General features: G+C 52.9%; 2 protein-coding genes across 3 annotated transcripts in view; one reads left to right on the forward strand and one right to left on the reverse strand.

Annotated features, from left to right (window-relative positions):
• TICRR (TOPBP1 interacting checkpoint and replication regulator) overlaps positions 1 to 6,463 on the forward strand; it is a 54,605-nt gene extending 48,142 nt beyond the window's left edge. Inside the window, exons 19-22 of the mRNA XM_063090722.1 lie at positions 86 to 243; positions 2,429 to 4,562; positions 4,699 to 4,818; positions 5,702 to 6,463. Of these exons, the coding sequence (XP_062946792.1) occupies positions 86 to 243; positions 2,429 to 4,562; positions 4,699 to 4,818; positions 5,702 to 5,826 (2,537 nt within the window). The 3' untranslated portion in view covers positions 5,827 to 6,463. The remainder of the gene's footprint in view (positions 1 to 85; positions 244 to 2,428; positions 4,563 to 4,698; positions 4,819 to 5,701) is intronic.
• Positions 6,464 to 6,938: 475 nt separating this feature from the next.
• On the reverse strand, positions 6,939 to 24,199 carry KIF7 (kinesin family member 7). 2 transcript variants are annotated; one of them, XM_063090445.1, is made up of 19 exons: positions 24,127 to 24,199; positions 22,082 to 22,433; positions 20,339 to 20,539; positions 19,587 to 19,980; positions 18,872 to 19,391; positions 18,239 to 18,355; positions 17,509 to 17,712; positions 16,534 to 16,664; positions 15,975 to 16,090; positions 15,640 to 15,792; positions 14,040 to 14,242; positions 12,393 to 12,590; positions 11,871 to 11,996; positions 11,508 to 11,684; positions 10,099 to 10,314; positions 9,162 to 9,368; positions 8,219 to 8,417; positions 7,983 to 8,129; positions 6,939 to 7,780 (listed from the first exon to the last, which is right to left on the reverse strand). In XM_063090445.1, the coding sequence occupies exons 2-19, from the start codon at positions 22,407 to 22,409 to the stop codon at positions 7,407 to 7,409; spliced, it is 4,011 nt and encodes a 1,336-aa protein (XP_062946515.1). In that variant the 5' UTR covers positions 22,410 to 22,433; positions 24,127 to 24,199; the 3' UTR covers positions 6,939 to 7,406. The 2 variants fall into 2 exon arrangements, with proteins under 2 accessions (XP_062946515.1, XP_062946514.1); XM_063090444.1 differs by having other exon boundaries at positions 11,493 to 11,684.
• Between the last annotated feature and the right edge of the window lie 1,782 nt (positions 24,200 to 25,981).

Below are 25,981 nucleotides of genomic sequence, written 5' to 3' on the forward strand. Positions count from 1 at the left end.
TTCTTGTACAGATTGGCTATTTTAACAGTATTGGAGGGCAAGTGTTGAGAAAGAATTAAATGTTGTTGCTGTTTTTGACTTGCAGACCAAAGAGAAAATTCTCCGGTCCAAAGTATTCAGTCTCCCAAGAGGCTTTTTTTCGGGGCAATGTCTGAGAAGATCAGCCCCTCAGAAAAGGATTCAGCCCGAATTAAAAGGCCTTCAAGAAACATATTGGGCTCTGAGATACCTACAGCTTACCAGGTATAAAATATCTCTAATGTTTAAAATAGTATAGTCTCAGGGAACACAGAGACATGGCAGAGGAACCCACAGAGATCATTAGGGAGGAGAAAGCCAGTGAGATCAATAGATAATAAAAGAAATTTGGGGTAGTTGGATTGAGCCACATGAATGATTACTGGGCATGTGGGAACTTAAAGCAGCAGGTTTGGCTGAGGCTATTGTTATAGGAAGGAGATAGAGATCTCACCTACTCTCTTGGCTTCATCTACCATTTATATCAGACACTCCATATATGTCTTTCTGAAATGTTTAACAAGTATTCATCTGTTTCCTTTTCATTGCCCACTCAATCCAGTCACCCATGTAGAAACCTGGGAGTCACCCTTGACTTTTCACTCTCCCAGGACAGAGCCAATTAACCAAGTCCTGCCCATTTTATTTACAAACTGTTTCTTGTACCCACACCCTCTTCTCCATCGCTGCTATTACTGCCCTAGTTCAGTTCTGCTTGGAACATTTCAGTAGCCATTTCCCTCTTAAATCCTTCCTCCACTCAGAGGTCAGTGATTTTTCTGAAATGTTCATCTGACTTTGTTTACAATGTTCACTCTGCCTAAAACTCTATAGACGCCCTGTCTGCCAAAACACAGTTTTCTAAGATTTCCTAAAGTGGAACCCTTGTGTTCAAAAGTAATAATTTTTGTTTGGAAACCCAGTAAATGCTTAGAGGTGGGTGGAGGACACGGAGCTCTGGGGAAGGGTTTGAAAACCACAGATCTGTACAACCAAGGTCAGTCTCCTCCCTCAGGCAGACGAAGTCCTTCATGGTCTGGGCCCTGATAGGCTGGCTGGCCTCAGCCCTCACCCCTTCCTGCATCATGCTCCACCTTCCCAGCAACATCAGGCTGCACACTGTCCTGCACACAGCTGCTGTTTCTCACTTCTGTCCCTTTGCTTATAGTGATTTCTCCCCCATTTCTCCAGCCTTTGCCTTCATGTGACGACACTCATTCTTGAAGACCTGACTCACTTTTCCTTCCTCTCCTCCCCGCAGCTGGGTTAGACAGCTCCCATAATTCCCCTTGCACATGGCCGTCATGGCGTTGGCCACACTGTTATCATCTCTTTATACACTGAGCATTGGTAACAAACGAGTCCCTGACCCTTGTGGGTCCAAGTGCTCGCCACTATAGGATCACCAGTCACACCCCCCAGACCAAACTTAAAGGAAAGGCTTGTTATTTCAGAAGACATCAAAGTCTTGTTATTTCGGAAAATGTCAGGAGACAGAGGGCAAAGTCCCATGTGCCTCCCCAATCGACTGAGGGGTTTATACAGGTAAATGTTTCGGAGAAAAGACGTCTTCAAGTGTAGTGGACAGCTGCTTCTTGCTTTGAGTGATGTAAATGTATTGGGATGTATCGGGTGAGACAGGATGTCTTTTCAATGCAATCTTAGTTAATCATTAAGGGCAAGCTATAAAGGGAAAGCAAAGTTAGTTCTATAGTGTATACGATTGTGGGGATTTCCTACATTTACAGCATGAAATGCCAACTAGATTGGGATTCCCTTGAGACAAGTAAGGCTGTAGAAAAGATAGATGTTTGACCTCCTTACCTGTTGGAGTATTTAACTATATTTTTTGCAAGGAGGAAGGGAAATTTTTAGTTTTTCTGAGATGTTATCTTTGTTGCTGTTGCCTTATGTATCTGTATATTCCATGCCCTCCTTCTCTCCCCCCCCACCCCCCCCACAGTGCCTGGCACATAGTAGGTGTTTCATGAATACATGTGGAATGAAGGTGAGCAGCAGATGAGGTGGCTGCTGGAGGCTACTTCAGGCAAAGGTCTAAAATAGCTGTCTCGTTTGAAGAAAGGAAAGAGACAGTGAGTAGTTGTGAGTGGTGGAAGGATACAGTTATGGTTTAGCAGTGGTATGCGAAGTATTGAAATTATTTGTTCTTAGGAGCATAAACTAAGATTGGATATAGTGCTTGATCCTAGAAAAAGTGGACAAGTAAAATCTGAGTCATGTGTTGGAGGGGGAACCAGGTCACTATTTGAAATTTCCAATTTCAGATCATTCCTTTGCCTGATTATGAATCTCCCATTTGCTTTTCTGTCATCTTAGAGATTACCAAAACACTCTTTAGAGAATATGGATTATAATATACAAGCACTGAAATCAGCATTTTTCTTTTCAGACTCCTGAGAAGAGCTACCAGAAATCTCCAAGCTTTTCTAAAACTACACCAAGAAGTTTCCCTCGTACACTGCAAACTCCATTGTACACTCCAGAAAGGCTGCAAAAATCCCCTGCAAAGCAGACCATTTTTAAGGAGTCCTTAAAAGGCTTCTCCTCGCATGTCTGTGATTCACCATCAGAATCAAAAGTCACTCCTCAAAAAGGATACTCCCTAGCAGGAGATGTCTCTCCTATTGAAAGGAAGATACCAAGAACTCCCAAAAGGCAAGGTGCTCAGCCACCTGGGTTTTTGCTGAATCGTACTTGGCTACATTCAGTGAATTCCAGTCCAGAAAGTCCCTCCTGTCCAGCAACTCCGTCAACTGCCCAGCCCAGGAGTGAGTGTCTGACTCCTGTCAGATACTCTCTCAGAACACCTCCAAGAGCAGCAGCCTTCACAGGCACACCTCAGAATCAAAAACACCAACAGCCCCGTGTCCCCAGAGCTTCTCAGGCAGAGGACCCAGCACAGAAACTAAAGGATAAAGTTGTCAAAACCACAAAGAATCCAAGTAGTACAACTATGATTTCTTCCCCACCTGTTTCTCCGAAGAAACTATTTACTTCTCCTTTATGTGATATTTCCAAAAAGAGTCCATTTAGGAAACCTTCGATAGAGTCCTCTCCCCCTGGAGAACTGGATTGGAAAGAGCCCCAGGTGTCATCCAGTGTAGCTGCATCTCTCTCTCATCCTGTTCCCTCAACTCCCCTGCAAATCACACAGATAGTTACATCTCATTCTGTCCTCCATGCACCCCCTTCTAAAATTGTGAAGTGGTGTATAAAGACCTCTAATCCTGGAAGAAGCTTCCTGGAGTGCTGGCCTGACAGCTGTGCTGCTCCTGCGGTTGGCACAGCTGACAGCCCGGCTGCCATCACAGACTCTAGAAAGGACCAGAAGGAAGTGGGCCTCTCTCCTCAATCTTCTCCTGAAAGACAGAGTTACCTGGGCACTGGTTTTGGGAGTGACTGGTATATATCCTCTTCTTTGTTTATTGCAAGTAACAAAGAGTATCTCACTCTCCTTGATGAAGCTGAGCACTGTGGCAGTGATAACTTGAAAAGTAATGTCTCACCAGTGGAGGAAGGTGAGGGGTTAAGGACAGGGACTGCTGATGAGAAGCCATCTCTGTCTAACCCTGGGATTTCTCCATCTCCTTCTTCCTCGCGGCCTGGCTCTCCTCTGATACCTTCCTACGACCTGCACTGTACTGCAGACAGAAGGCAGCACTGGGCTACAGCTCAACCAGACAGTTTGCACACTTCAGCCCAGCATCCGAAAGCCTCTGGCAGTCCACAGACCTATGAGATTGAGCTGGAGATGCAAGCTTCTGGCCTTCCCAAGCTTCGAATAAAAAAGATAGAACCCCAGCCCCTAAGAAAGGAAGAGAGCTCTATGGGAGAGGAGAGCTCCTTTCCTGGTCTCAGCATGCCCAGGAGCACAAGGTCCTCCAGCAAACCTGAACCCACCTACATGTCACCCCCCTGCCTCCGCCCCTCACACAGCACACCTGGCAAGAGCGGGGGGCAAACCTACATTTGCCAGTCCTGCACCCCCACCCGCTGCCCCTCTAGTACCCCTTCTCCGTTTCAAACAGATGTTGGGGTTCCTTGGACACCATCCCCCAAGTACAGTGGGAAGACAACTCCGGACACAATTAAAGACTGGCCCCGGAGGAAGAGGGCAGTGGACTGCAGCACTGGCACCTCTTCCGGGAGGGGTGAAGGCATTACAGACCTTCCTGGGGGCCTGTCACTGCTCGACACTGAGGGGAAGGAGCAAAGCCTTGACCTCAGCATCCACAAGACCACCATCTTGGGGGATATAGAGCTTGAGGGGGTGTGTCAGTTGCCAGACCAATCACCTCCCAGGGACAGTGTACCCAGGGCTGAGGAAGCCTTCTTTTGGGGACAGTTTGGGTCGGGTTCCAGAAAGAGACTCTTGTCTGCCAAAGAAGAAGCTGAGTATAGAGCCAAAAGAGTCTGTGACAACCTGAGAGAAGATGCAGAAGTTAGTAGGTATGAGGAGAGATCATCAAGTTCAAGTGTGTGCCAGCTCCCCTCCATGGGGGACGATGAGGTGTTTGTTTCTGGTAAGTTTTGGAAACCACTTGCCACGTGGTTTCCATGGGGCAGAGTGTTTGGGGAGGAGTCATTTGGAGTGGGGACAGCTGGGCTTCCTTGTTCGGGGTCCTGTGGGGCTGCACTTACCATGTGGGATCTCTCTAGGCTCCACCCCATCTCCTGGCTGTGCTGTGCGGAGTGCCCTCTCCACCAGTGGTCTGCAGGCTCTGACCCAGTCTCCACTGCTGTTCCAGGGGAAAACACCTCAGTGCAAAGACTCCAGAGGTAATTTGTTAAAGGTCTTGGAGACTTTTACCAGAATCAATCTCCTCTCCTGTGGGTGACTCTCTGGAGTTCACTCAGGGTTGCCAGGAAGAGAGATTTTGGAGGGGCCTTGGGGAAAGCTTAGTATATGGGATGGGTGATTTTGTGCCTACAGTGTCATGTGCCCTTCCCAGAGAAACTCCATATTAGAACTTCTGCATCCGAATAGAAACGCCCTCAAAATCCTGCTAAAATACTTTAGTTTTCTTGAAGATGATGACAGCAGTGGGCACATGCCAACATACTGCTCATTTGTAGCCTTCGAATCTGAACAGGAAAGTTTTTGAGCAGCATGAGGGATAGATAGCATGTTTAGAGCCAGCTATTTCCCCACAGTGGATTTATCCCCATGTTTTTCTGTGCGTTTGTTTTGATAAAGTACTGACTGTAGTAACCAGCCTTCAGACTGTAGGGTTCCCCTTCCTTGACCCCACCTGTAAAAGCACAGGATCTGGCCTGTTAACTGCATGGTTAGAAAAGTTTCCTTCTGCTGCTAGACTGAGGGGCGGAGTGCAGGTAGAGGCAGTGTTTCTATTCCCTCAAGACCATGATATAAATCATGCAAAATAGCATAGCCCCACATATCTGAGACCTAAAAAGGATGTACAATATATCAAACGGGATTCAAACCACAGGTACTTTGCATTTTTACAGTAGCTTCTTGCTGTCAGCTCAGTACATCAATGTTAAGGGCAGAGGGCTATGTAAAAAGTGTAGGTAACATTTCTGTAGGATGAGAACCTCCAGTCCATCTTCATGTGTAACTTTCTGCAGTTGAAGACCATCATTTCCTTCTGTTCAGTCCTCGGTTACTTCCTGCACGCTAAGTCTTACTCCTTTCTAGATGAGGATGTGGATGCGGATATGGATGCCTTTCCTTCCACTGCAGAAGAATCTCCTTTCAGCCGAGCATTCTCCAGGAGACGCCCCATCAGCAGAATTTACACACGGAAGAAGCTCATTAGCTAGTTAGGATGGAACCCGGTTGGAGGATTTGTAACTACAAACACTACTGAACTTGACCAGATCCAGTGCATTCCCTGACAGGGAGAGTCCTCTAAGAGTGGTTTTGTCTGGACGTGTTAGGAATTCCAGACTCATACCATGAAGGAATTCTAGCAGTGTGCCCAGAAACAGGAGAAACTGGGGCTTAATGGGACTGAGAAAGTTCAAAAGATGAACATGAAGTCAGCCTGGTTCCCATGGGCATAAAGAAATTGGGAACCTTGTCCCAAGCCTCTTTTACCTGGTCAGCTTTCAGATTTCCGCTAGAATGCCTTGTGGTTTTTTAATTCCCCTCATGGAATCTATCCACCCCCAGGCCCTATCCTTTGTTGGGCAGGCTGGGGAAGGTGACATGGATGGCAGTGTAGCTAGTGCTGTAACTCACGCAGCCTGGGAAACCAGACAAGGAATTGTTAACACTGGGATCCCATTCCAGCCCCACCCATTCATGACCTTGGTAAGTCAGAGGACTATTCTGTGCCTTACTTGTGAAAATGGAGAAAGGAGCCCTGCACAAGGTCCCTCTCACAGCTGTTGTAAGGCTGGGGCACTGCCACATGGGCAGTACTTTGTAGACTGAATCCTTGTACACAAAACTGAAGACCGCATCAGGCAGCAGAATAAATTTTTTGCATTCCCTATGTAACAATAAAATCATCTGACTAAGCCTTCAGTGCATTTCTGTTTAATGTTCCAGCCTGAGGTTACTGTGCGCACAGTCCAGTTCTAGTGGTTTCTGGAGCAACCCCATTTCAAGGTCTTCCCTGAGAATCAGGCAGTTCATGTCACAGTCCTTGCCTGTTCATAGAGAGATATCACCTGGCTTGTGGTTTCCACCTGCAGTGACCCATGGACCAGCTGGTCCCAGCTTACTGTTGGGACTTGGCCAGGGGCCTGGCTAACAGTAAGGGCTAATTCAGACTGTCTCCCAGGCTCCAAACAGGGATCCAGCCTGCTGGGTTCCCAAATCCGATTCCTCCTATCGTAAGTAAAACTAAATGAAAACTCCCATTTCTCCCTTCAGAGATTATTTTGTTTATTAGAAAATGGTTTTTAAAATTCTAAAAATGTGCTAAGTCTCCCAGTTCCCCTTATAAACATAACACCATTTAAACCACAACCCTCTTGCCACTGATCATTTTGTAACAAGCCTTGACTGAACCCCAGAACTATGGGAACATATAAGCATACCTCAAAAAGTTCACGGAAAGATTCATATTATCTATCTATTTTTGCACGAACTTTTTGAAGTACACTTGTAAACTTGTTTGAAACCAGAATTGTCCTGAAACTTAAGCAAGCCAGAAGGTGACAACCAGGTACTGCAGCTTAAAGGAAGTGAATGGTAGGAATTTACATATTTTTTAAAACAAGAGTCCAGTTCTTTTGGGCTGTGGCCAAAATTTGTTGATGCCAATTAGTGTAAAGAAGAGGACCTGGATTTAGGGTGTAAGGTCAGGACTATCCACAGAAGCAAAATGTAGACAACCGCACCTTTCAGCAGGATCAAACTCTCCCTCCAAGTCAGGGTCTGCCCCAAGGGCCTACAGGGGGTTTTTCCGGACATCAATCATCCCTGGGCTTGCTCTTCGTAGTTCCCGACGGGGCTTGGGCAAAGACCCAAAGGTCCAGGGCAGGCCCACCTCCCCCACAGGCAGCACCCGCCCCACCAGGGGCTCCGCTGCGTCCCGCTGCCTCAGCTCCTCAGGGGAGGCCTGCTCCTCGCCGCACAGGCTTGAGCGTTTCCACGTCAAGGGTAACGGAGCACGGACCAAGTCCCGTGTCTCCTCGCGGGCACGGGGGGCCCCCTCAGTGAGTGGGGGCTGCCAGAGAAGCTCAGACACTGGGTGGGGCTCATCTTCATCTCTAGAGACTTGTTTATTCTCCAGGCAGAGGCTCTTCTTCTCCCCACCTGTCACTGAGAAAGCATGTCCTTGTCAAACATGGAGATATCAGCACCTTCCTGAAGTACTAGCTTCCCGATGCCCCAGCCCAATAAGCAACCTGTAAAATGAGCCAATAAGAGATAAAGGTGGTTTCAAAGCCTTCCCCAAAACGAAGAAATAAGCCTGACTTCAGAGCAAGACAGGCCAAAGCCTGGGCCAGCCGATAAAAATTACCTTTGCTCTGGCCCACAGCATTCACACTGCTGAACTTCTGTTTTAGTTCCTGGTTTATCCACATGTGGCGGCCCAGTTCCTTCTCCAGAGCTTGGATCCGGGCCTCATACTGCCTCTTGCTGTCTGCCAACCCCTCGCCAAGGTGGTCTGGAGTAGAAAGGCAGAGGACATGGGTGAGGAGCTGTGGGCAGGGTGGGGTGGCTGGGGCCTGGGAGTGAGGGGGCAGGGCCATGCACCTCGGCTCTGCTGGAGGAGCAGCTGGATGTTCTGCTCATGCTCCTTCTGCTGCAGGGTCAGCTGGCGGTCCATCTCCAGGCGCTGCCGCTCCAGGGCCACCTCCAGCCAGTACACCAACCTCTGCTGCTCCTCCAGCTGCATCTCCAGCTCCGAGAAGGCAATCTGCTGCTGGTGCTGCTCCTCTCGGAGTGTCACCACCTGTCATGGGACCCAGCCAGGTTCAGTCTCGGCTCTGGCCCCCTTCACCCTGGTAGTCCTCAACCAGTGACAGCATGTGTTGGCCAACTTGTCACTGTGATGCCATGGCAGACACTACGAAGTCACCAGGGTCTTTCCTGCTGAGCCAAGACTTGGCCTGAGACACTTCTCCACAGTGTTCTAGGCAGTGATTTCCAAATGACCAGAGTTGGCTCTCAAGATGGCACTTTTGCCACCTCTGCCATAAACCCTCTCCTAACCACTGAGGCTCTGAACAGGGCCTCAAGCTGTGGAATTTCATCTAGGCCAGGATCTCTCACCATCAGCATGATAGACATTGTAGGACAGATAATTCTTGGTTGTAGGGGCCCGGCCTGTGCATTATAGGATGTTTATCAGCATGCCTGGCACTCACCCCCACCACTGACAACCAAAGATATCTCCAGACATGGCCAAATGTCCCCTGGGTGACAAAACCATCCCTTATTGAGAACCTCTGAGCTGGGCAAGGGCCACCCTGAAGTTGGCCAATCAGACTAGAAAAGAGGGTGAAGGAGATTGGGTCTTAGCACCACAAGTAAAACAAACTATACAGAGAAGAGCCAGACAGCCCTGGAGACTAGAGCTGGTCCTGATTCTGATTCTCCATCTGGGAGGAAACGGGGTATTCTCTGGAGCTGCCATGAGATCCCTCCCCCATGTGAGTTGCAGAAGGAGGCAGAGGTTCAAGGGCCAGTGACCCACCTTGTCAAAATACTTGCAGAGAAGGGCTCTGGTCTCTGAGGATGAGAGGTAGCTGAGCTTGGCCATGAGGTTCATCTCGCACTGGGACAGCAACGAGGCCGAGGCCCGCAGCACCCGCTGGCGGCACGTGATAGCCTCATTCTTGTACTCGATGGCGGCATCCAGAGCCTCGATGGCCTCATCCAACTGGAACAGCGTCCGCTCCTCCTGCAGGAACAGAGGCATCCGTGGTGGGCAAATACTGGGCTTCCTGCACCTCAGAACAAGTACTGGGCAGACACAACAGTCAACATTTAGCCACACCTGAACCTTAAGTGTCCTCTGTCCTGAGAGTGGAGTCAGCACATCAGGAGAGAAGTGCCCCCTGCTCCCTGTCACAGCCCCGGCCTGGGGTGAGTATGGGGCACTGCTAAGGGGCTGCTTGTTCAAGTGCACACCCTCTGCAGTTACCCACACTTGGGAAGCTGAGAACACCCTACAGTGAATGGAAGGTGTAGTTGGGGTTGCCACGGAGGCACCCCAGGGCCTGCTGGGGAGGTTCCTATTAGCAGGCCTTCTCTTTTCTTAGAGAAAGCAAACATGTGGGCCATGGGGAACATTAAACAGCTCCCAACACTCAGCCCCACATGCAAAGTTGAGATGTGTGAGCACATGGTCTAATGTAGCACAGGACACAGCAGGATCCAGGCCCCAGCCAGGAGGTAACTGAGAGGTCAGCAAGGCCCAGCCCTGTGTCCCAGACAAGGAGCTAAAGCAGAGGGCAGAAGGTCCAGGCCAGCCCTCACCAGCCCCCACTCCCACCTGGCAGGGCCTATCACACAGAGGGGCTTATGTCCATGCAGCAAGGCCAGCACCCACAGAGCAGAGGGACAGGCCAATGATGGGAATGGAGGGCTGAGGCAGAGAGGCTAAGCTGGGCGGATGCCTGCAGGCATACCTCGGGCGACAGCAGGCTGCCCTGCCTCAGCTTGCTGTCGATCTCCAGGCGCTGCTTCAGCAGCAAGTCCTTCTCCTGGCGCAGGCTGTCAATCTCCCCACGGATCTGCTGCTGGCTCTGGGCACTGCCCTGCCGCAGCTGCCCACTCTTCTCTGACAGCTCCTTCTCCAGGTGCTCCAGCCTGCTGGACACTCGCACGATGTCCTCGTTGAGGGCCTGCAGGTGGCACCGCCAGGGATTAGGGAAGGAACAGGCACCATCCTCACAGGGGTGGCAGAAACAGCCCAGCCTAGTCTCTGGATGCTGAGGATGACATGGGTCCTTCCCTGAGGAAACCTACAATCCAGATGTTCTCCTCAGGGTGACGCCTGACTCTTAATTCACAGAAGCCCAGGGAGTAGGGGCCAAAGGGACCAGAGGAGGAGCCCCCAAAGATGGCCCAGAGGAGGACACAGACAAACAGAGGGCAGAAGTCCTGGCAAGAAGGGAAGACCTGGCAAAGGCAGAGTGGGGATGGGGTAGGGTGGCCTGTCACTGAGATGACTGAACTGGAGAGTGATGGGAATTATGGGAAATTAGTGGCCCTTCTGGGAGCTGGATATGGGGGGAAATGAAAGATCTAACGGTCAAGGGAAGTTACAGGCCATCCAGCCTGAACCCTCCTGGACTTTGGAGTGCTCCGTGATGGCAGAAGCAGGGCGCCAGACCTCTGGGTCTGGAACCCTCTGGGAATCTAGCCCAAGCACCTGTACTAGAACAGGCTCTGCATTTGTGTTTGACATACCCCCTCTAATCCTCCTGGCAACATTATGACCCCATTTGACAGAAGGGGAAACTGGCTCAAAAGCTGACCTTCCTAGTTGAGAGAGTAATGATGCCAGGTGGGGCCAGGTGTGTCTTCCCAGGTGTGCCTGCATCCAAAGCAAGTGAAGTCTCTTTCTATTTGGGCAGACCACCCTCCTACACCTGCTCTTCCTTGTTCTGCCTGCACAGGCCCCAAACAGGTGGTTAATGAGGTGAAATGAATTGTGGGATGGATACTTGGAGAGATTCTTCTGCCCTCACATCAGTACCTGTGTCATACACATCCTAAAGCTCTAGAGTTCTTGAGGATCTATAGGATACAGCCCTGTAGGACAGAGCTGCACCTGTCTAGAACTTACCTGGCAGAGACATCATCTAGAAGAACGTCACCTATCTAGACCTCACTTGGCAGGGACATTAACTAGAAAAACCTAACCTGTCTAGACCTCACTTGGTGGGGACATCACCTGCTAAGACTTCACCTGGCAGGAACTCACCTGGCAGGGTTATCACTTGGAGGGACCTAACCTAGCTAGACCTCACCATTGCAGGACCTTGCCTGGCAGGGACATCACCTGTTAGGACCTCACCTGGCAGGGCCTCACCTGGCTGGACCTCAGGCGCTTGCTCTCCAGCCCTGTCTTCTCCTGCATCAGGGCCTCCTTCTTGGCCAGGATGGCCTCCCGCTTGTGGAGCTCCTCCCCCAGCTCCTCCAGTGCCCGGCGCTGCTGCAGGACCTTCTCCATCTCCTGATCCAGCCACTTCTTCTGCTCCTCAATCTTCTGAGGGAAAGTGGGTAGGTGGGGAGGGAACTCAGTTCCCACCTCTGGCTGTGGGACCGCCACCCAAGTTCCAACAGGGAGAATGGTATTCCCACCAGCCGACCTCCAGGGGACCCTGGCAACCAGCCAGGGCTGCCCTGCCAGGCTGCAGAAGCTTTCGGACACGCAGGCTCAGCCCACCCCCACCTGCTGCTGCTCCAAGCTGACCACAGAGCCATTGCTACCGCTGCGCCTCTTCCTCTGGAACGCTGCGATCTCTTCTGTCTTGATCTTCAGGATCTTCTGCTGCTGCTCATGCTTCAGCTCCAGCTCCTGGGACAGAAACTCAGTGGACAGGGACATTTACAATGCCAGCATCTCCCCAGAACCTGCTAGTGATCCCCAACGCCCACAGAAAGGTCTTCCCACTGCCCAGTCAACCCTGCAAAGCATCCCCCAGCCTCTCTGGGGACCAGAAAACAGATGCAAACACGTGTCTGGTCCCTGCAAGATACAAGTCACCTTATATTTGCCATCTCACTGAAGTCTCATGCTAGCCTTGAGTTTCCTATAACGCTCATTTTCAGATGAAAAAACCAACTCAGAGAGCCTGCATGACCTGCTTTATAAGGTCATGTGGCTGTGAGTGGTGGGACCAGGACAGACCCACCCTGGGCTCGCCTGGCTGAGCCCCGGGCTCAGGGTGCCCCCTCCAGCCCTGAGCCTGACCTTGACGCGGTGCTGCCGCTTGTTCATCTCCATCTCCAGGCGCCGCTTCTGCTCTGTCTCCTCGCGAAGCCGCCGCTGCAGCTGCCCCTGCTGCTGCCGCATAAGCTGCACATTCCTCTCAAGTTCCTGCAGCCGCTTCTCACTCTGGGCTGACAGTGACGCCAGCCGCTCTGTCACCTGCTTCTTCTCCTTCAGCACCTGTGACCCACAGTCTCCACTAGGCCATGCACAGGGGCTACTGCGAGTCTGGTATAGTGCCTGGCACTCAACAAGGACAGATGAGTGGATAGAGGGACAGATAGAAAGGGAAAAAGGTGGGTGGATGATAGACTAATAATAACAACAAAACACTAATAATGGTAGCTATTATGACATGTACTTGGCACTACATTAAGTGCTCTGTGTGTATTAAATGATCCTAACAAGCCTATGAAAAAGTATGATTATTATTATCCCTAGTTCATAGATTAGGAAACTGAGGCACAGAGAAGTTAAGGAACTTGACCAAGGACACACAGCTAGTAAGTGGTAGAGCTGGGATTCAAACCCAAACAGTCAGGTATCAGAGCCTGTGCTCTCAACCACTCCACTGTACTGTGTCTTAGACACCTGAACTGAGAAAAAAAGGAATAAACGATGGATGGACAGCTGCAAAGACGGATGGATGGAAGGGTGGTGGACACATGAAGAGGTGGGTAGTATAACATAAAGGTAAAAAATAGGATGAACAGTGTTATGGACAGAATTGTGTCCCGTGCCCCTCAAATTCCTACGTGGAAGTCCTAACCCCCAGTACCTCAGAATATGACTGTATTTGGAGATACGGCTTAAAGAGGTAATTCAGATTAAATGAGGTCATAAGGGTGAGGTCCTTATCCAATAGAACTAGTGTCCTTATAAGAGAAGGAAGAGACACCAGGGATGTGCGCACAGAGGAAACACCACATGAAGACACAGCGAGAAGGTGGACACCTGCAATTCAAGTAGAGAGGCCTCAGAGGTAGCCAGACCTGCTGACACCTTGATCGTGGACTTCCAGCCTCCAGAACTGTGAGAAACTAAGCTTCTGTTGCTTAAGCCACCCAGTCTGCAGTACTTGGCATGGCAGCCCTAGCAAACTAACACAGACAGATAATGCATGAATTGATAAACAGGAATGGAATGGTGGATGGATACATGGATAAGCAGACAGTTGATCAATCAACAGATAAAAAGGCTAAGCAGATGGGTGGGTTAGGTGGACACAGACAAGAGGATGGGCTGGGGGGGAGGCAAATGCACAGCTGGAAGGGTGGACTGGGATGGACCTAGGGAGGGAGGGCTGCATGCTGAAGGGTAGATTTTCTTTAGATGCCCACTCTTCACCCTCTCATAGGCCTCCTAGATGGTCTTCAGGCAGGACCCACCTCCCTGCCTCTGCTGTGTTTAAAAGTGAGCCAACTCCCAGCTTCTAAACAACACCAGCCTCACCTTGGGAGGCCAGGTAGGAGTTAGTGCCACCAGCCATGGGGTGGGGCACGAGGGCCTGAGCATGCACAGGTTCTACAGTGGGTTTCAGCCCCAGAACCCATGTGTCCTGGTCCCAGGAACCCCAGCCTGAGAGGCCACAGCTGTCCCCACCCTCCACCCCGAGGCCCAGGTACTGACCTGCACCCGGCTCTGGGCCACAGCGACCCTCTTGCGGAACTCCTGCAGCCGGGACCGCTCGCCGGCATCCTGGGGCTCCTTGCCCTCAAGCTCCCGCAGCTGCCTCTGGCCTTCGCTCAGCTCCGCCCGCACATGCTCCGCCTCCTGCTCCAGATCTCGGATGCGCTGGCTGTGCTGGCGGTTCAGGGCCTGGGCCGCCTTCCCTGAGAGAAAGCGAGGGCACGTCAGCACAAACTCCCCTCTCCTCTCCCCCAAGAGAGCCACCTGTGCACCACTCTGGGAGGTTTCCCAGCTCTTGGACGCCTGCCTGGGTTTCACCAAGCCTTTGTACCACTAGTACCGTTATTTATTTAATATTTTGCTTCAAATCAACTTGCTTTTAAAATGAGCCTCATCCATAGCAATGACCCAAAGAAATGACAAGTTAATTAGTTTTTATTTTTATCTCACACATGCTAAAATAAATATATAACTTGAACCTGCATAGAATTAAGCCTCTAGAACTAACTTCTGCACTCGCAGGAAATATGGAGGACACCACAAGGAAAAGAATAGACACACCCAAAGCATGTGGAGTTTGGAACATTCTACAGGATGACTGCAGAGCGAGAGACGAGAGACTTCAGAGGAGACCTAACAAGCAAATATACTGTGTGTTGAACAAGTCTAGAACCTGTTTCCAGCAAACCAGCTGTAAAGAGACACTGTTGAATCATCTAAGGAATGTGCTTACGCTCTGGCACTGAGAGGGCATTAGTTTTGTTAGATGCACTAATGGTACTACAGTTAGGTAAATAATGTCCATACTTTAAGAGACATACTGGAAGGTGTGGGGATGAAAGGACATAATGTCTGGGATTTGCTTCAAAATTGTGCAGCAAAGAAAAAAGGGAGAGATGAAACAAATGTGGGAAAATCTTGGTAACTGCTAAGTCTATTTATTTTTTTGGCAGCTGGCCAGTATGGGGATCCAAACCTTTGACCTTTGTGGTAACTGCTAAGTCTAAATGGTGGGTACAAATATGAGGACTCCTTATACTGGCCTCTCTTCTTATACGTCTGTCTGAAAATTTCCACAATAAATTTCATAATAATTAAATTCATAATTATTAAAATAAAAAGGCTCAATTGTTCACCACCTAAAATCGTCCCCTGCCACTTTACTCATATCGCCCGTAGTAGACATAGCACAATTTGGGGACATTCAGTCCTCGGTCACACCCACTGTGCGCTCTCCGGGGCCGAGAGTGTCTGTGCCCAGCACCATGCCTAAAATACAGCAGGCACCTGATAAATAAGAAGTAGTACTGCGTACTGAGAGTTATTCTAAGCACTTTACCTGAATTAACTCATTTCACCCTCACAACAATCTTATGAAGTAGGTACAATTATTATCCCTATTTTAAAGATGTAAAAACTATAGCATAGAGGGGTTATGCTACTTGCTCAAGGTCACACAGCTAGAAGAAGCTGAGCTGGGTATCCAGCCTAGGCCATCTGGCCCTGCTCCTAACCACCACACTGCTCAACTCTCTCTAAAACAGTGCAGGAGAAGTAACAGATGAGAAGCCACCCTCAGGTGGGAGGCCCACCCCCTCACCTGTGCGGACCAGCTCGCCAATAAGCTCCTCCTTCATGCGGATGTTAATGGCCAGCTCCCGGATCTTCTGCTGGGCCTGGGCAAGCCGCCACTCAGAGGCCATGGCAGCAGGGGCCTGGCGGATCTGAGGTGAGGACTTGCTCCCACCAACCACTGTAACAGGCAGGCTGTCAAGGCCACTGCCCCAATGGACGGTGGGGGAGGCAGAGGAGTGGAGGGGGCATGCCCTGGGCAGGGGCTGCAGGGGATGGTGTGTGGACTGTCCCAGGGTGGCTGGCCCAGGACCATGGAGGGAAGAAGGGGAGGGAGACCTCTCTGCACTCCACCCAGCTTACCTCTGGGCACTGGGATGGCTGCATCCATCTCTTCAAGGCGAAGCTCTGGGCCCTTCCTATCCAGTGGACTCCCTGGGCGGGCCCCTGCCCTCTGGCTCCAGTTGCCGATCCCATTTCTGGAGGGCAGAAGCAGGTGTCTGTACCCCTCGCCAGGCCCTGCCCCAGTCCAGCCACCTCCCAAACCTGGAGGGAGTAACAGAAGCCACTGAGTCTTCCATTCCCCAGGGCCAGTATAACCCCAGGCAGAATTCAGAGGCCAGGGGCAGAGCTTAGGAGGTATAGGGCAGCTGGGGACACTGAGGGCTGCCTTGGAGGCTGACAACCAGGAAGCCTGGACTCACTCTGTGTCACATCCACCCCAACGTGACCTCTTGGTTCAGAGCCCACAGTCCTATCCAGCCCTCCCCCAAAGGCCAGCCAGGAAGATGAAGTTGAGGGCACTCTGAGAGCTGAGAAGCCTCTCCATTGCTGTCGGAGGAGGAGACCATGAGATCCTGAACGTGTCCAGCCCCAGGCCCTCAGCCAATCCTTGTAAGGATGGGCAGCAGGTCCCACTCACCTGCGCAGGTGCAAGGTCCTCCTGGGCACCTCCTCCTCCTCCTCTTCCTCCTCTGATGCAGCTGAAGATCCACTTCCCAGCCTGTCCGCCTCGGCTAGCAACTCAGCTCCAGCCTCCCTGCCATTTGTCACCTGGTAGGGGAGTGTCAGGGTCTTCTCCAAGGCATCCTCCATGAGCCATTTCCCACCAAGTCTTTGTTCTCGCGGTGTGCCTGCCTTCCTCACGTCTCTGCCTTCTCAAGCCCTGCCTTGCCTTCAAGATCTAGCTTAGGTGACACCTCTGGGAAGTCTTTTTAATGTCAAGCTGGAGCAAGAGCTTCCTCCTTTCCCTCCCCCCACTCCAGCTTTCATGGCACCTGGTACTCCTCAGGTGACAATGTGCCCTCCCTGTCTTGTATACAGTTCATCTGCAACCAAGTCCTATCTCGCCAGAGTGGTGGGTGCTCAAGAGACTTCTGCCCCACGTAAGTCCTCTCGGCCTTTAGAGCTGAGATGACCCAGAGCTTTCAGGCAGAGCAGGAGTAGTCTTTGTCCAAAAGGCAAGTGGCAGAACTAGAAGCAGGGAACCAAGGCTCAGAGAGACAGATTAGAGCTCATGGAAAACTGAACTTGCAAAGAATGTCATCTGAAGGCAGTGGGGTAGCCTCAGAGATGATGTGCTCTCCGTCCCAGGAGGTGTGAAAGCTTCTCATCTGATGCCAGAAGCCAGAACCTCTTCTGTAACCTCCTCACTCCAAACAATCTCCAGCTACTCCAGGAATGCCCAGTGGTACTGGACCTTTCTGAGAAGCCCCACAGAAAGAATCACCCAAATCTTGGCCCTTAATCTAGGGCATCTCATATCTCACACATGGTCCCATGAAAGCATGGGTGAGGGACATATGCCCCAGCACTGCTCTTCCCCTGCCCCAAGCATGACTAGGGCCTCACCTGGTCTGACAAGGCCCAGCAAACACCCAGCCTCACTCCCTCTCACCTCTCCCCACTGCTCAGGGCCAACTTCATTTCCAAGGAGGCAGGCAGGGGGCACCATGCCCAGCACGTGGGTATGGGCACCTCCCAGGGGGGCTGTGTGAGGCCGAGGTACCGAGCAGCCAGGGGCCCCCCAGCCAGGCCGCACCAGCTCTAGACGCAGACGCAGCTCCACCATCTCCTCCTGCTGCTCACGCAGCCGGTCACTCTGCAAGACATGGTCCAGGTGCTGACAGAGGTGCGAGTGCCAGGGGCAGGTATCCTCACCGACAGGCAGAAGTGCAAGACACTGAACAGGTCTCAGGCCACCCCATCACCTCTGGGCTAAAACTGAGGTGTCTCAAAAACCCCTGACCCCTGACCATATATTTTCCCCCACCCCGCCCAACTTTTGCACTAGTTCAGACTCCACCTCCAACTACTGCCACCAGAGGGCACCAGGCGCAGTGCTGAACTGGCTTCGCCACGCTCCAAGGTCCCATCCGGCTGCCCCTCCAGTCCCATCCCAACTGCCACCATCCAGTAAAGCTGCTGCCTGGTGGTCCCACACACACCCCCACACACACTGTTCTGTTGCTCACCTCCACGCTTTTGCTCATGTTGTGCACTCCCTCTCTCTACACCTCTCCTCCTCCGCCAGTACCTCACCCTCCTTGCCTCCCTCATCCTGGAAAACAGCTCAGACTTCCCCTCATCCGGGAAGCCTTCCCTGAACCGGAAGGAGTCGGCTCCACCTGCAGTTTGTACTGCTCCATGGCGTCCTCCAGCGCAGCCAGAAAGTCTCGGTTCTCCTCCTCCAGCCGCGCCACCTGACTCTGCAGGGTCAGCAGCTGCTGCGCCCCCTCATCTTCCTACGAGGCAGGGAGAGAGGCTCCAGGAGTGGGAACTGGCAGGGAGCTGGAATGCCCGGCTCTTTCGCTGCCCTGCCACCGGCGGGCCTAGCCCTGCTGCCCACTGTTCCAAGCTCTGCCTACAAGGGGGAACTCCAGACCCCCGGGTGGGGAGGGCACTCCCAACCCCGCCTGGCCTGGGGTCTCCTCTGCAAGCCATTTGGGCCATCTCTCGTAATTATTAATCACATTTTTATTAATAATCATAGCACCACTATTATTAGGAGCAACTTAGCCCTCACCAGCACGCAAGGCACTTGTTATACCTTCAGCCCTTGCAACATCCCCCGGAGGTAAGTACTGAGTTTACAGATGGAGACCCTGAGGCTCGGTGCAGGTAAGGAAAGTGACTGCGGCCCTCAGAAGGAACTCTGAATCTCCAATGCGCTCTGCTAATGGACAGGAGGCAGGGGCCCCGCTGGCTGTGAAGACCGTCTTCCTTCCCCCATCCCCTCTGCATCACTCCCCCCAGGGCACCTTCCGCCCGCCGGGCCCCTGCGCCGCGTGGTCCTCGGCGGAGGCGCTCTCGATGCCGCTGTCGGGCCCGGAGGCGGAGCTCAGGGCGCTGCGTTCGCTCTCGACCGCGCACAGCCACTCGCGCACCTTGCGGACGGCGGCGCCGGGCAGCCCGGGCTCGGCCTGCAGCTCGCGCAGGAGGCTGTAGGCGGCGTCGGTGCGGGCCCGGTAGCGCGCGCACTCGGCGCCCAGGCGGGCGGCGGCGGCAGCCGAGGACGCGGCGGGGCCCGGGGCGCGCCGGCCGCGGTGGATGATGCGCGTCTCGGAGCGGTGCCGCGGCGGCCCCCGCGCGCCGGCCGTCGTCTCCTCGGGGGCCCGCTCGGCCTCGGGCCTCCAGTTGACCGTGGCGCGGTTGCAGATGTTCTGGGCGCGGCTGGCGTAGTTAAGGGTGTTGAGGGTTTCATCGAAGTCAGCGGAGGAGGGGCTGACGCAGGCGATCATCACGGTCTTGGCGTTCCCGCCCAGCGAATCTTTGAGGATCCTGAGGGCGGGAGGGCGAGGCGCGTCAGGAACCCAACGCGCCAGGACCAGGGCCGGCGGGCCTGACCCCGGAATGGCTCCTCCTCTGGCTTCCTGTGGCCGGCGCGCTCCAGAAGTCAGAAGTGTTCCCACCCCCTATTCGCGGGCCCAACACTCCCCTCGACCCCAGGCCGGACAGAAGCCCGGGGTGGCTCACCGGGTGATCTTGGAGTCGCGGTAGGGGATGTGGCTGCCTCGGCGCTGGGGGTCCCCCAGGGCGCTGATGACGTTGCCCAGCGCCAGGAGGCTGCTGTTGATCTGGATGCTCTCCTTGAGCCGCTCGCCTGTGCTGCCAGTCTTGAGCACCCTCTCTGAGCCCGCCAGGTCCACGAAGTGGAACTTGGAGACAAGCAGCTGGCCCAGGGAGGGTCGCGGCAGGCGGCTGGGGGCACGCCCCCGCTGCTCCAGGGTCACGGTGAAGACCGTGTGCGAGCGGCTGGAGAGGCGGTTGAGATGCGTGGCGCCCGTGTGCCGCGCCGCGTTGCCCATCTCCAGGAGGCTCAGCACCTCGTCCAGGCCCTCCACGTCCACCTCCTTGACCCCACACAGCACTGCAGGCACAGAAGGCTGTGAGCCCCAAGGCAGGTGCAGCCCGGACTGGCCAGCCGGGAGGGCAGGCAGAGCAGGACTAGCGCTCCACCTGCTCTTCTTGACCCAGGCCTCTCCCCCTGTGCCCAAGGAGTTCTGCCCAACCTGGTTTGGGCTTCCCCCCATGCCCACCTCAATGCCTCTCACTCTGTGTATATACTGGACTTGGTGGAGGCAGAGGAAGCTTAAGCAAAACCTCCAGGGCTTGGATTTTCCATGACGAGGAGCCCCTCCCAGACAGGTAAGCCACCCTCACAGAAGAGGTGAAGCCTGCACGAGCCAGGCCCCACTCAGTCAGTAAAGGACCTCAGAGTTCCTCACCAACATTCCCACGATCATCTTCCCGAAGCTGGATGTCACGGCTGGCGGTGCCCACCTCCAGCAGGTCTCGGAACTCCTCCTTGTACACTTCCAGGTAGGATACGTGCACCAGACAGTCAAGTAGGTCGTTCTCATCGATAAGCTTGAAGGCCTCGGCCATGGCCCTCGGGATGATGCCTTGCTCATCCTCATGGAGGGAGGCTGGGGAGACACCACAGGTCCTTTTGCCACCATGCCTTCAGCTGGACATGCCTGAGGCCCCTAAGCCTCTGCCAACAGCTGGAGGATGGGGCTTTAGGATGGAGAAGGCAGCTGTGGAGGCCAGGTTGGGATGGGCAGCCTCAGCCAGGCCATGCTCCTGGGTGGTCAGGCAGCATTAAAGAATTTAAGAGTTGGAAGTAACCTCTCTTGTTCAATCAACCCCTTTCATGATGTAAGGATCCCCTTCACTGTATCCCTAACAGATTATCAGATACCCTTGGCTTGATTAGTCCTTAGGACAGGAAGTTCATTACCATAGTCCATGCTCAGTTACCTGAAGGGCCTCCTAAATTTATGCCGAATAAGTAATAAGCATGTCCATCCTAACATCGAATAGGAGACCTGGTTAAACAAACTATACTCACAAAGGAATGCCAGGCAGCCATTAAAATATTACAATGAAGAATATTCAGTGATACAGAGAAATGTTTATTTATGATCTATTGTTAAGAAAATAAAACAAGATATAAAAGAATGGGTATAATATACCATTTTTTTTAAGTATAAATTTTCACAGAGAAAGAGTGCTAACAGGGTGAATGATTTCTGAAAAACAGGTAAGTTTTATTTTCATGTGTTTTTCTGTATTTCCCTAATTTTCTACAGCAAACAAGTATGCATTTGTAACTGCTATGGTCTGAATGTTTAGGTCCCTCCAAAATTCATATGTTGAAATTGTCCCCTCCAATGTGCTGGTATTAGGAAGTGGGGGTCTTTGGGAGGTGATTAGGTCATGGGGGTGGAGCCTTCATGAATGGGATTAGTGCCCTTATAAAAGAGGCCTGAAAGAAGAGTCCTTGTCCCTTCCACCACATGAGGTTAGAGAGAACAGGAGGCTATCTATGAGGAAGCAACCCTAGAATCTGCCTGCACCTTGATTTTGGACTTCCCAGCATCCAGAATTTTGAGGAATAAATTTATGTGGTTTATAAGCCACCCAGTCTATGGTATTCTGGTAGACTAAGACAGTAACCTAAGAGAAAGCAGTTCATGTTACCTCATGCATTTTGGCCCAAAGCATCTTTCTCAAAACTCTGCCCCAGAGTCTCACCATACCAGCCTGCAACCCTGCTAAGCAGCAGCCAAAGCCACATCTCCTCCAGGACAGTGACCATACCCAACTGCTCTGACTAGAACACAGATTCCTGGACCCTCGGTAGCCATCCTGGCAACCTCTAGAGACACACCAACTTCCAGTGCTCTTCCTCCCCTGAGGTTCCCAGAACCAGGCAGTGTGGCCCCACCTCTGTTGAGTTGAGAAGGTCACATCTTCAAGGACCCTTCCTTCCTGCCCTGCCCAGCCCACTGACATTGCTAGTCCAATCCTGGGCTGCAGATCTCTCTGTCTAGGAAATCTGCTGTCCTCCCTCAGAATCCCCATCTTCAACAGGGAACGGCAGGCAGCAAGAGGGCAGGGACAGAAATTCAGGAATACACTGAGGTCCTTAGAGGGGGCACAGGGCAACGAGCAGCATCACTCACCTACACTGGCCTCCCCCATGGTGTATGTCTTCCCGGAGCCCGTCTGACCGTAGGCAAAGACGGTGGCATTGAAGCCCTCAAAGAAAGCCTCGAGGAGGGGCTGCACGCAGGCCTGGTACACAGCCTCCTGCCCGGTGTCTTCGGCCAATACAACATGGAAGCCAAAGTGACGGTTGTGGCCCAGAGTGACACAGCCCTGCCCTGGCTCCACTTGCAGGCAGCTCTGATGCCCATGCAGCAGCTCCTTGGGCAGCAGTGGACGGACTCTCAGGGCCACCCTCACTGGGGCCTCCTCAGCACCTGGCAGCCTCTGGGCCTCCAGCCCCATGTTGAAAGAGGGCTGCTCCGGGCCCTGAAGAGAGAGGGAGAAGACTTTGCCATCAGCACCTGTTCTCCAGGTTCAAGGCTCATCCTGCAGGTGGCCTGGAGCCAGAGTCTGCAGCCCCTGACCGTGGAAGGATGGAGGGGAGGGTGGTCAAAGTTCAGAATATCCTCCACGCACAACCTGTGCCCAAATGCTGCAAGGGCCATGATATACACAGTCCTACACAGTAACGTTCCATGGCTCCCACCACTAGCAAAATAAAGCCCTGACTCTTCCATTTGATACTAGGGGCTTCTGTGTTCCAGCTGCACCCTTCCCCTGCGACTCCATCTGGAAGAATACACACACACACATGCACGCATGCACACACACACACACACACACAGCATCACACACGGGGGAACTCCTTACCTAACATCCTCTGGGTTTTCCATAGTCTCTGTCTTTGACACACCCCCACCACCCCCTGCCACGACCTTCTTCAAAAAAGTCAACAGATCCTTCAAGACCCAGCTCCCACCACAAATCCTCACAATCCCATTTTCTAAATCTTTTTTAAGTCCACCTGCTGCTCCCTATCCTATTGCTAAAAACCTGGTCCTGGCCACTGACATCTTGCCACGATGATTTTTACCAGCCTTCCCTCGGGTCTCAACCTCCCTGTCCCCTCCCACGCGGCAGCCAGGGGCATCTTTCAAAAACGCAAGTACAATCATGTCTCTCCCTGCTTAAACCCTCCCCTAAAAGAGTCTCCCCACTGCCCGTGGGATTCAAAATCTTAGGGGGAAAAAAAAGCCTTAAAACAGGTCCTGCCCACCTCGACTACTCACTTGTGCCCTCTCTCTCAGCGTTACCAAAGCCTCCCCATCCCTCGCGGCGTAGGCTGGACCCACCTTTTTCAGGGAGCCAGGAAAGCTCCTCTGCTCTGTGTCCCCACCACGACACACACACAACCACCGTGCTGCCTCTTTGTCCCCTTCGAGCACAAGCGCCCAGCACAAGGTCCGACGCTGCCCAATCGTGATGAATAATCTTTATCTAAGGAACGTTCCCCATCCTCCCTTCTCTTATCGTATTCCTCACCTTCCCCCGCGCGCCCACAGCACTTTATTATTTACTGTTTAACCTCTCTCAACCCACGTAGTAACCATTCATTCAATCATTCAGTCCTTGTTGGGTGCCCGGCTGTGACACACAGCGGTAACTCTGTCTCAATATTGCGGGGGCCTTGGCGCACCCCCTCCCCCAGGAGCTTCCCGAGTCTTGTGTGGTCCCGGCCTCCGCGCGCCCCTGCTCGCTGCACAAAGCTCCGTGCCCCGAAGGCGCCCTGACAACTCCACAGGCACGATTCGGCGCCCGGGGTCGGGGATCCAAGGCCGGAGGCGGCGGGCACGTGACAGGAGCTCCCGGAAAGTTTGAAGAAGTGATTACAAATAAGCACCCAACTCTCGATGCCGGGGCGCTCGCTCTTCCTGGCCAGGCCCGAGATGCCGGCCTCAGTCCCCAGATTTAGGGAAGGGGACGGGGGTACCGGCCGGTACAAGGAAGGTCCTCCAGGAGGCTGGGGAGCAAGGATGGGAAGGCTGCTCATGCCGGGTCAGGACTCGCCCGGCGGGCCGGCGCCCACCACCACGGGCCCAGGCCTGCGCAGGAGGGAGCGAGCGCCTCCCTGCACCCAGCCCGCCCTCCCCGCCCCCCCCGCTCCCCGGCCCGCACCCACCTGCTTGGGGGCGAGTGCAGACCCGGGCCCCGCAGTCAGGATCCGAGCCCCAGCGCGGCGCGTTCCGATGCCGTCACCGGGACCCCCGCCCCCCAAAACATCCCTCCCCTCACCCGCAACTCCGCCCGCCCCGGCGCTCGGGGGCGGAGGCGCTGGCCGGGCGGCGCCGCCGAGTCGGCCGCAGACAGGGCGGGGCGGGGACGCGGGCGGCGAGAAAGGGGCGGGGGCTGAATCTGAGGGCCGGGGCCTGGGGAAGGTGCAAGTGTGCGCGTGGTGGCATCTCCGTATTTTCTAGAAGTCTTCAAACTGGACACCAGACAGTCCTGTCCTGAGTTCAGAGTCCCTTCTTCACCCATCTGTGTCCACTTCCAGTCCCAAGCCACCCCCATTGCAAAAAAAAAAAAAATAGAAAAAAAGCCTCTCCACATTTAAAAAACACTTTCTCAGTTCTAAGACTCTCGTTTGCTCACATTTTAGCATTTCTGAAATTGAGTTGCATCTAACAGTCATTGTCAAGGGAAACTGGCATCAGGAGAAGCAGGAGAGGTGATATGGGGGTGTCCGCATGTATCCTTGAGGAGAAGGTGTCCTCACCTCTGAGACCTCTGATGAACTGTCTGCTTTGGGAGCACCATGCGTGGTTGATTTCAATTAAAATATGGAAACACGTTTGTCACTCAAAATGTCAATAGAAAAACTGAACTCTAACATAGTAGAAAAAGTTAATTTATCTAGTGTTACGTTCGGGGAGATGGAGAAAAGGGAGAGAGAGACCCGAGCCAGGTGCTATTTCAGCCAAGAGGCTTTATTCCACCAACGTGGAGGGGAGACTGAGTCAGATCAGTTCCCCAGAACAGAGGAAAGCAGGAGATTTATAAGCCTTTGAGGGTTCTGTCGGAGTAACGGGCTATTCCGAAATCAGTGGTATGCGAGGTGACACCGCCCTTGTGGTCCGCTAACATCTGGTCAGTTAGGGCACGGTCTTCTAATTAGTGTCGCCCCTATTTCAGTACAAAGCGTTCCAGCCGAAGCCAGCTAACGAGGCCCACAAGACGTCCCTTTGATGACAACGGTGATGTTTACCCCTTCCCAGGAGAGGAATTTCTTTCTTTTCTTTCTTTTTTTTTTTTTTTTTTTGTCTTTTTCGTGACCGGCACTCAGCCAGTGAGTGAGTGCACCAGCCATTCCTATATAGGATCCGAACCCGCGGTGGGAGCGTCGCTACGCTCCCAGCGCTGCACTCTCACGAGTGCGCCACGGGCTCGCGATGCCCCCTTCCTGGAGCAGAAAAGGGAAAGGGGAGGAGGAGAAGGGCGGAAAGTTGCCTGACCTGGCTGTGCTGATGTTAAACTAGCCATGAGGCCTAATATCTAGAAGATTAACTGTCATAGGTAGTATAATTAAAGCCTGTGGAAACTGCCAGATCTCTTCAGACAGATCTGCATTAGGAAACTCCCAGCCTGAAGGAACAGAAACCACACGTTGAAGTGGCTTGAACAATAAGGCCATTTGTTGTCTCAGCTCACAATGAGACCCAGAGGGAGGGCTCCAGGCCAGGTTGCGTCAGTGGCAACATTACCCAGGACCTGGCTTTTACGTCTCTGCTCTCTGCCATCGCCTTCAGATACCAGACATCAGAGGAAGAGAGCGCTGTGTCGGGGGCGTGCTTTTGGGTCAAGGCATCTTTCCCAAGGAACCCGACTGCTTTACCTCCCGTCTCACGTACCATGTGGCTTAGACCTGTCCATCCTGAACTCATCACTGTCAAGGGGGAGGAATTACTGTCATGGGCTAGCAAGATCCATGTGAGACGACATGGATATTGGGAAGTCATCCACAACCTCCTCAACCATGT

This window comes from Cynocephalus volans, chromosome 3, assembly GCF_027409185.1.
Source record: "Cynocephalus volans isolate mCynVol1 chromosome 3, mCynVol1.pri, whole genome shotgun sequence".
Lineage (NCBI taxonomy): Eukaryota > Metazoa > Chordata > Mammalia > Dermoptera > Cynocephalidae > Cynocephalus > Cynocephalus volans.